This window comes from Anas platyrhynchos, chromosome 33 (genome assembly GCF_047663525.1).
Source record: "Anas platyrhynchos isolate ZD024472 breed Pekin duck chromosome 33, IASCAAS_PekinDuck_T2T, whole genome shotgun sequence".
Lineage (NCBI taxonomy): Eukaryota > Metazoa > Chordata > Aves > Anseriformes > Anatidae > Anas > Anas platyrhynchos.
The window spans coordinates 8,792,326-8,802,236 of record NC_092618.1 but is presented as its reverse complement, the minus strand read 5'-3'; the positions used below and the strand labels follow the sequence as shown (position 1 = coordinate 8,802,236).

Here is a 9,911-nt window from a genome sequence, read left to right as displayed (position 1 = left end):
TCCTATTAAATCCTTGTCCTGTTAAAGGACAAGGAATAATGATGAGGATGCTTGTATGCTAAAGTATGGGGATCTGAGTGTGACACAAATGTTATGGAATAAGGGGTGGAGGTTGTATTGGGTCTGGCTGGAATGTTAACTTTCCCAGCAGCAGCCCATACAGTGCCGTACGCTGTACTTGTAGCTGGAACAGCAGTGTTATCACACCAGTGTTGTGTCTGCTGCTGAGCAGCAGTGGCACAGTATTAGGCCTTTCTCTAACCCTCCTAGGGGGTGGGCAAAAGTTGAGGAGAGAAACATCACTAGGGCAGCTGGCCTAAACCAATCAAAGGGATATTCCATACCATGTGATGTCACACTCAGCAATAAAAGGGGAAAAACAGGAAGAAGAGAGGAGGGGTGGGCTCTCGTTTGGAAGACGTCGGTCCTCCTCTCGAACACCGGCTGCGTGCGTTGAGGCCTTGCTTCAAGGACGTGGTCAATCATCGCTCATTTGTGGGAAGTAGAGAGTAATTTCTTTCCTCTGCACTTCCATATAGCCTTCATTTATTTTGTTTGTTTGTTTTCCTCCCTTCTTTTTATTTTCCTTTTTTCCCCTCCCTTTCCCCTTTCCCTTTTTATTTCCCCTTAGTTAAATTGTTAGTTCGGTAGTCTTTATTTTATTATTATAATTATTTTCCCTTTAATTAAATTATCCTTATCTCAACCCGTGAGTTGTTCTTTGCTTTACTTCTCCCCCTCCTCATCTAAAGGAGGGGGAGTGAGAGAGCGGTTGTGGGGTTTAGCTGCCCAGTACGGTAAAACCACCACAGTCCTTTATGGTTGGGGTCTTCATGGTTGGGGTCTTCATGGTTGGGGTCTCCATGGTTGGGGTTTAGATGGTTGGGGTCTTCATGGTTGGGATCTTCGTGGTTGGGGTCTTCGTGGTTGGGGTCTCCATTGGGGTGGTGTCTTTATGGTGGTTGGGTCTCCATGGTTGGGGTCTCCATGGTGGTTGGGTCTCCACTGGGGCGCGGTCTCCATTGGGGTGGGGTCTTCATGGTTGGGGTCTTCGTGGTTGGGGTCTTCGTGGTTGGGGGACTTCATGGTTGGGGTCTCTATGGTGGTTGGGTTCTCCATGGTTGGGGTCTCCGTGGTTGGGGTCTCCATTGGGGTGGGGTCTTTCTGGTGGTGTCTTTATGGTGGTTGGGGTCTTCATGGTTGGGGTCTCCATGGTGGTTGGGTCTCCATTGGGGTGGGGTCTTCATGGTGGCGGGGTCTTCATGGATGGGGTCACCATGGCGGATTGGGTCTTCATTGGGGGGGGGTCTCCATGGGGATCTCTCCATGGGGTGGGGGTCTCCACGGGGGGGTGGGGGTCTCTGACCGCTGTGTCCCCCCCCCCCAGCCTACCTGCTGCTGGGGGTGACGGCGGCGCTGCTGCTGCTGGCGGCCTTCCAGCAGCTGCTGGAGCTGCACGGGGTCAGCGCCGCGCTGCGCCCCCCCCCGGACCCCCCCGAGGAGGACGGGGGGCTGCTGGACGAGGGGGGGCAATAAACGGGGGGCTCGAAGCGCGACGGGCTCGCTGTGGTCACTGGGGGGGGTTGGGGGTCCCAGATGCATGGGGGGGGGGTCCCAGACACATGGGGGGGGTCCCAGACACATGGGGGGGGTCCCAGGTCCAATAGGGGGGTTCCCGGTCCCATTGGGGGGTCACAGACCCATGGGGGGGGGGGGTCACAGCACCATTGGGGTGGGGATCCTGATCCCATTGGGGGGGGTCCCCAAACCCATGGAGGGGTCCCAGACACATGGGGGGCTCCCAGTCCCATTGGGGGGGCAGACACATTGAGGGGGGGAGCAGATACATGGGGGGGGTCCCAGTCCCACTGGGGGGGGTCCCAAACCCATAGAGGGGTCCCAGTCCCAAGTAGAGGGGTCCAGACTCATGAGGGGGGGGTCCCATTTGGGGTCCCAGTCCCTGTGACACCACAGCCCCCCCCCCACCCGACCCTATTAGGATGAAAGAACTCCCCCCCCCCCAGCTCATTTTATAGAAAACCTTTATTCTGTAAAAATTGGGGGGGAAGTGAGGGGGGGCTCACATGGACGGGGGGGGAGGGAGCGGGGGGCCGGGCACCCCCATGGGCACCCCCAGGAGCCCCCCCCCCACCTCACCCCACAGCGGGCGGGGGGGGGATGCCGGACGGTGCCCCCCAGTGTCTCTCCATCCCCCCCCCCCCCCAGCTCCGATATATACAGACAATAAATACAGGGCCCCCCCCCCGGGATGGGGAGGGGGGGGCTCAGGCCGGGGGGCGCGCGGGGATGCAGCGGGGGGGTCCCTGCGCCGGGACAGAGCCGGGGGGGCAGAGGCAGCGGAAGGAGCCGGGGGTGTTGAGGCAGCGCCCCCCCCGGCACAGGGCGGCCTCCGAGCACTCGTCGAGGTCTGCGGGGAAAAGGGGGGGGGTCAGGGGGGGTCGGGGAGGGGGATTAAGGGGGGTTGGGGGGGATTTGGGGTGGGATTGGGGTGGGATTGGGGGGTTTTGGGGGGATTGGGGGAGATTGGGGGGGGAATGGGGTGGGATTTGGGGTGGGATTGGGGGGGGGGTTGGGGGGGATTGGGGTGGGATTGGGATTGGGGGGGATTGGGGTGGGATTGAGGGGGATTGGGATGGGATTGGGATGGGATTGGGGTGGGATTGGGGTGGGGTGGAATTGGGATTGTGTGGGTTTTGGGGTGGGATTGAGGGGGATGGGGATGGGATTGGGGTGGGATTTTGGTGGGGATTGGGATTGTGGGGGATTGGGATGGGATTGGGGTGGGATTGGGATTGGGGGGGATTTGAGGGGGGATTGGGGTGGGATTGGGGTTTGATTGGGATTGGGTAGGATTTGGGGTGGGATTGGGGTTGGGATTGGATTTGGGGTTAGACTGGGGTGGGGAGGGGTTGCGGATGGGATTGGGGTGAGATTTGGGATGGGATTGGGGTGGGATTAGGATGGGTTTGTGTTGGGATGGGAAGGGATTTGGGGTGGGACTGAGATTGGTTGGGATTTGGGGCGGGATTGGGATTTAGTTGGGATTTGGGGTGGGATTGGGATTGGATTTGGGGTCGGACTGGGGTGGGAAGGGGTTGCAGATGGGATTGGGGGGGGTGGGGATGGGATTGGGGTGGGATTGGGATTGGGGGTATGGAATGGGCATGGGATCGGGATTTGGGGTAGGATTGGGGTAGGATTGGGGTAGGATTTGGGGTTGGATTAGGGTGGGATTGGGGGTTGGATTAAAGTGGGATTGGGGATGGGATGGGGTGGGATTTGGTCTGGGACTGGGGTTTGGGATGGGATGGGATTGGGATGGGAACAGGCTGGGATTATGCCGGGATCAGGCCGGAATCAGGCCGGAATCAGGCCGGGATTAGGCCAGGATTAGGCTGGGATCAGGCCGGGATCAGGCCGGGATTAGGCCTGGATTATGCCAGATTAGGCCGGGACTAGGCCGGGATTATGAAGGAATTAGGACGGGATCAGGCCGGGATTATTCCGGGATCAGGCCGGGATTAGGCCGGATTAGGCCGGGATTATGCCGGGACTAGGCCGGATTAGGCCGGGATTAGGCCGGATTAGGCCGGATTAGGCTGGGATTAGGCCGGATTAGGCCGTATTATGCCGGGATTATGCCGGGACTAGGCCGGATTAGGCCGGATTAGGCCGGGACTAGGCCGGATTAGGCCGTATTATGCCGGGATTATGCCGGGACTAGGCCGGATTAGGCCGGATTAGGCCGGGATTATGCCGGAATCAGGCCGGGATTATGCCGGGACTAGGCCGGGACTAGGCCGGATTAGGCCGGATTAGGCCGGATTAGGCCGGGATTATGCCGGGACTAGGCCGGGACTAGGCCGGATTAGGCCGGATTAGGCCGGATTAGGCCGGGATTAGGCCGTGTCTCACCCACGCAGGCCACGCGTGCCGCGTCCAGCCGGTAGCCGGGGTCGCAGGCGCAGGTGAAGCCCTGGGGCACCCGCACGCAGTGCCCATGCTCGCAGCCGCTCAGCACCCCGCACAGCTCCGGCGGCAGCGCCTCGTCCCGGGGGTCTGCGGGGGGGGGTCCCCGTCAGCCCCCTCCCCATAAAAAAAACAAAATCCCCCCCCAAAACCCCTCAATCCCGCCCCCCCCCAAACTCACCATCCTCGCTGGCTCGCCCCGGCCGCTCGGCCACACCATGGGGCTGGAAGAGCCACGGGGGGGGGTCCTGGGGGGCGCTGGGGGGGCTGCGGGGCCGGGAGGAGCGGGGGGGGCCCCGGCGGGACCCCTCGAAATCCTCCAAGTCCTCGTAGCGGGGGGGGGCGGCGTAAAGGGCGTCCCCGCGGGGGTCGTAGCCCCCCCCCAGCCCATAGGGGTCGTAGTCGGCGCGCAGCCCCGGGGGGGGCAGGCGGGGGCCCGGACCCCCAAAGGGGAGGGGGCCGTAGGGCAGCCCGTAGTGGGGGGGGTATTCGGGGCCGTATTCGTAGGGGGGGCCCAGCCCCGGGCCGGGGGGGCGCAGGACGTTGCAGAGGAACTCGAAGTCATCTGGGGGGGGGGGGGGGGGAGAAAAAAAAATGGGGGGGGGGCAGGTTGTGGGGTGGGGTCCTAAAAATTGGGGATGCTAAGGGGGGGGGTGTAAAGAGGTGGGGGGGGCACTGTTATATGGGGGGTACCCAAGGGGTCTCCATTAGGGGGGGGGCGTTGTGGGGTGGTGGGAGGGGTTCCCATTATTGGGGGGGGCAAAGGGGTCCCTGTTATGGGGGGGGTCCAAGGGGTCCCAATCATGGGGGGGGTGTCTAAGGGGGACCCACTCTGGGGGGTGCCCATGGGGTCCCCATTATGGGGGTCTGGGGGGGGTCCCTATTGCTGGGGTAGGAGGGGGGCAGGGTGGGGGTCCCCCTGTGTGGGGTCTTGGGGACATGGGGACATGGGGACATGGGTATAGGGGATGGGGGGGTCGTGGGCATGGGAGGGGGCATGGGGACGTGGGCATGGGGGGGGGGACAGGGACATGGGGGGACATGGGGACACAGGGATGTGAGGCTATAGGGCCTTAGGGACATGGGGACATGGGGACGAGGGGACAAGGGGCCGTAGGGGACACGGGTGCATGGCAACATGAGGCTATGGGGCCACGTGGCTGTGGGGTCATAGGGACGTGGGGACATGGGGACACGGGGACATGGGGACACAGTGAGGTGGGGACATGGGGAGGTGATGTGGGATGTGGGGAGACAATGGGGGACACTGGGATGAAGGGATGTGGGACATGGGGACATGGGGACACGGGGATATGGTGACGTGGGACAGGGGGATGTGGGACAAGGGGAGGCGACGTGGGACATGGGGACACAGGGACACGGGGATTTGGGGACATGGGGGATACAGCGCCATGGGGGTATGGGGACACAGGACGTGGGGACACGGTGACGTGGGACATCAGGATGTGGGACATGGGGACACGGGGACACGGGGATTTGGGGACATGGGGGATACAGCGCCATGGGGGTATGGGGACACAGGACGTGGGGACACGGTGACGTGGGACATCAGGATGTGGGACATGGGGACACGGGGGGGGCATCAGGGGACAGTGCCGGGACACGGGGATGGGGGGCCACGGGGACATAGGGCAGGGATATGGGGACACGTGGGGACAGGGCGACACGGGGGGGGTGACGGTGACACGGGGGGGGTGACAGGGGGTGGCCTCACCCATGGCGCGGGTGTCGTTGGTGACGCAGCGGCGCTGGGAGCCGTCCAGCACCAGGGGGGGGGCGCAGGAGCAGAAGTAGGAGCCCACCGTGTTGACGCAGCGGCCCCCGATGCACGGCTCCGCGTCCTCGTCCTGGCACTCGTCGTTATCTGGGGGGGGGGCGGTGGTGGTCGGCAAGGGGGTGGGGGGCACGGGGGGGGGGGCTGGAAGGGGGCTCGGGGGGCTGGAAGGGTGCTCGGGGGGCTGAGGGCAGGGTGCTTGGGGTGCGAGTAGGGTGCTCGGGGTGCAGACAGGGTGCAGGCAGGGTGCTGAGGGTGCAGGGAGGGTGCACTCAGGGCACAAGTTGGGTGCTCAGGGTGCAGGTATTGTGCAGGGAGGGTGCACTCAGAGCACAATTAGGGTGCTCAGGGTGCAGGTAGGGCACGCTCAGGGTGCTCAGGGTGCTGGCTGGGTGCTGGAAGGGTGTGGGCAGGGTGCTCAGGGTGTGAGCTGGGTGCAGGCAGGGTGCTCAGGGTGCAGTCAGGGTGCAAGTAGGGTGCTCAGGGTGCAGGTAGAGCGCACTCAGGGCACAAGTTGGGTGCTCAGGGTGCAAAGAGGGTGCTCAGGGTGCAGCCAGGGTGCACTCAGAGCACAATTAGGGTGCTCAGGGTGCAGGCAGGGTGCTGGCAGGGCACAAGTTGGGTGCTCAGGGTGCAAGTAGGGTGCACTCAGGGCATAAGTTGGGTGCTCAGGGTGCTGGCTGGGTGCTGGCAGGGTGCTCAGGGTGCAGGCAGGGTGCAAGTAGGGTGCTCAGGGTGCTGGCAGGGTGCTGGAAGGGTGTGGGCAGGGTGCTCTCAGGGTGTGAGCTGGGTGCAGGCAGGGTGCTCAGGGTGCTGGCAGGGTGCAAGTAGGGTGCTCAGGGTGCAGGTAGAGTGCACTCAGGGCATAAGTTGGGTGCTCAGGGTGCAGACAGGGCACGCTCAGGGTGCTCAGGATGCAAGTTGGGTGCTCAGGGTGCTGGCTGGGTGCAGGCAGGGTGCTCAGGGTGCAGGTAGGGTGCTGGCAGGGCACAAGTTGGGTGCTCAGGGTGCAAAGAGGGTGCTCAGGGTGCAGCCAGGGTGCTCTTAGGGTGCTTTCTGGGTACAGGTTGTGTGCTCAGGGTGCAGGTAGGGAGCTCAGCGTGCTGGCTGGGTGCTCAGGGTGCTCTCAGGGTGCAAGTAGGGTGCAGGCAGGGTGCAAGTAGGGCGCACTCAGGGCACAATTAGGGTGCTCAGGGTGCAGGTAGGGCGCACTCAGGGTGCAGTCAGGGCACAAGTCGGGTGCTCAGGGTGCAAAGAGGGTGCTCAGGGTGCACTCAGGGCACAATTAGGGTGCTCAGGGTGCTCAGGGTGCAGGCAGGGTGCACCCAGGGCACAATTAGGGTGCTGAGGTCAGGGTGCTGGGGGTGCTGGGGGTGCTGGGGGTGCTGGCAGGGTGCTCAGGGTGCTGAGGGCAGGGTGCTCAAGGTGCGAGTAGGGTGCTCGGGGTGCACAGGGTGCTCTTAGGGTGCAGTCAGGGTGCAAGTAGGGTGCTCTCAGGGTGCAGGCAGGGTGCTCAGGGTGCTCAGGATGCAAGTAGGGTGCTCAGGGTGCAGGCAGGGTGCACCCAGGGCACAAGTAGGGTGCTGGGGGTGCTGGGGTCAGGGTGCTGGGGGTGCTGGGGGGGTGCTGGGGGGGTGCTGGGGGTGCTGGGTGCTCACCCACGCACTGCAGGTGCTCCTGCTCGTAGTAGTAGCCGCTGGGGCAGTAGCAGCTGAAGCCGGGGGCGGCGTTGATGCAGACCCCCCCCCGGCACAGCTGCGGCGCGAACACCCGGCACTCGTCCACATCTGGGGGGTAAGGGGGGGGGCGACGTCAGGGGGAGGGTCCTCGGAATTGGGGGGGGCACCCCCGAAACGGGGGAGCCCCTATATAGGAGGGGAACCCCAAAATAGGGGGGGTATTGCCCCAAAATAGGCGGGATGCACCCAAAAGGGGAGGGGCGTAACCCCACAAAATAGGGGGGGCATCCCCAAATTGAGGGGGCACCCTGAAAAATGGGGACATCCCCAAAATGGGAGGGGTGAGTCCCCCAAATGGGGGCCATTCCCAAATTAGGGGGGGTGAGTCCCCAAAATGGGGGGCATCCCATAAATGGGGGAGCCCCAAAACAGGGGTGGCATCCCCAAAATGGGGGGGCATCCCCAACATTGGGGAACCGCTAAATACAGGGGGGAGCCCCTGAGTAGGGGGGGGAGTCCCTAAACGGAGGGAGCCCCCAAATGGGGGGGGCCCCATCGCTGTGCCCCCCCCGCGGCCGCACTGACCTGCTGCTGAGCCCTGGGGCCCCGTGGTCTGGCCGGTCCCGTGGGGGCAGAGGGCTCGGTGCTCGGCTTGGGGGGGGGGACAGAGGTGTCACCCCCCCTGCACCTTGGCACCATCCTGACCCCATCCCCAGCCCATCCCTGTCCCCATCCACACCCCGATCCCAATCCCATCCCATCCCAGTCCTAATCCCTGGCAATACCCACCCCAATCCCAATCCCTTTACAATCCCATCCCCATCCCCATCCCAAATCCCATCACCACCCCAAACCCATCCCAATCCCTTCCCACCCCAATCCCAGTCCCATCCTCATCCCATCCCCATCCCATCCCCATTCCATCCCAGTCCCAATCCCAATCTATCTCAATCCCATCACCAACCCCATCCCAATTCCATCTCCACCCCCCCAATCCTATCCCAATCCCATCCCAATCCTAATCCTATCTCCATCCCAATCCCATCCCATCCCAGTCCCAATTGCAACTCCAATCCCATCGCCATCCCATCCCATCCCAAATCGCATCCCATCCCACTCCACTCCAATCCCAATCCCATCCCATCCCATCCCAGTCCTATCCCCATCCCTTCCCATCCCAATCCCAATCCCCATCCCCATCCCCATCCCCATCCCCATCCCCATCCCCATCCCCATCCCCATCCCCATCCCCATCCCCATCCCTATCCCCGTCCCCATCCCCAATCCCAATCCCCATCCCCAATCCCACTCCCACCCCAATCCCTTCCCACCCCATGCCATCCCCAATCCCCTCCCCCCCCCATAGCGTCCCCATGTCCCCACCGGTTCCAGGCGTGGGGCACGGCCTCGGGGGGGGGCAGCGGACCCCCCAGGCGCCCCCCACGCTGCAGCAGCACTGCTGCCGGCTGACGTTGGGCGCCAGCACCCCGCAGGCGGGGCTGAAGCACGCCGCCAAGCCCGGGGGGGCTTCCACGGCTCCGGGGGGGGCCGGAGGAGTGGGGTCGCTGGGGGGGGTCCCCCGCACGTCCCCGTCACCGGATCGAACTCGTGCCCCCCGTCGGGGCAGAGGCAGAGGAAGGAGCCGTCCACGTTCTCGCAGCGCGCCGCCCCGCACACCCCCGGCAGCGTCGCGCACTCGTCCACGTCTGGGGGGGAAACACGAAGGGGGGGGGCTCAGTGTCACTCTGGGTGTCCCCCCCCTGCTGTCCCCGCTGTCCCCGTACCCTGGCAGTGGTGGCCGTGCCGGGCGGCCTCGTAGCCCTGGTGGCAGGCGCACTGGAAGGAGCCGGGGAGGTTGTGGCAGGCGGCGTGGGGGCCGCAGCGGGACCCCCCCTCGGCGCACTCGTCCTCGTCTGCAAGCGGGGAGGTGACGTTTTTTTGGGGGGAGGGGGCGGTGGGGACATTGGGGGGGGGAGCGTGGAGCCGTCCCCCAAAAGCTCAGCCCCATGGGGGGGTCCCCACTGTCCCCCGATGGTCCCTGCTCTCCGTCTCCATCCTGACCCCATGGAGAAGCCCCCCTGCACCTCGACCCCATTGGCTTGTCCCCAGTGGCCCCATTGGCTTGTCCCCAATGTCCCCCATCGTTTTGTCCCCATTATCTCCCGTGGTGTTGTCCCTGATGTCCCCTGCTGCCCATCCCCATCCTGACCCCATAGAGAAGTCCCCCTGCACCTCGACCCCATTGGCTTGTCCCCAGCATCCCCGTTGTTTTTTCCATGTCCCCCATAGCTTTGTCCCTATTGTGCCCCATTGGCTTGTCCCTGATGTCCCCCATGCCATGGCCCCTCAGGGTCCCCTCAGCCTCTCCGTACCCCCATCCCCATCCCCGTGCCCCAGTCCCTGTCCCCATGGCCCCATCCCCGTCCCCATGGCCCCATCCCCGTCCC

The 9,911-nt window shown here is 64.0% G+C and overlaps 1 protein-coding gene across 1 annotated transcript; it reads right to left on the bottom strand.

Moving 5' to 3' along the window:
* Positions 1-4,145: 4,145 nt before the first annotated feature.
* LOC140000213 (latent-transforming growth factor beta-binding protein 4-like) lies at positions 4,146-9,801 on the bottom strand. The gene is made up of 6 exons (XM_072030012.1): positions 9,249-9,801; positions 8,848-9,170; positions 8,050-8,115; positions 7,444-7,572; positions 5,726-5,875; positions 4,146-4,555 (listed from the first exon to the last, which is right to left on the bottom strand). Exons 1-6 carry the CDS (start codon positions 9,557-9,559, stop codon positions 4,146-4,148), a joined length of 1,389 nt encoding a protein of 462 aa, XP_071886113.1. The 5' UTR covers positions 9,560-9,801.
* Positions 9,802-9,911: the final 110 nt, after the last annotated feature.

Bases quoted from the DNA above. Each gene is read 5' to 3' on its own strand.
- LOC140000213 (XM_072030012.1), bottom strand. From the start codon at position 9,559: ATGGGGTCGAGGTGCAGGGGGGCTTCTCCATGGGGTCAGGATGGAGAC. The intron at 9,171-9,248 runs GTACGGGGACAG...TTTCCCCCCCAG, and splicing joins GCACGGCCACCACTGCCAGG to ACGTGGACGAGTGCGCGACG. The intron at 4,556-5,725 runs GTGAGGCCACCC...CCCCCCCCCCAG, and splicing joins CAACGACACCCGCGCCATGG to ATGACTTCGAGTTCCTCTGC.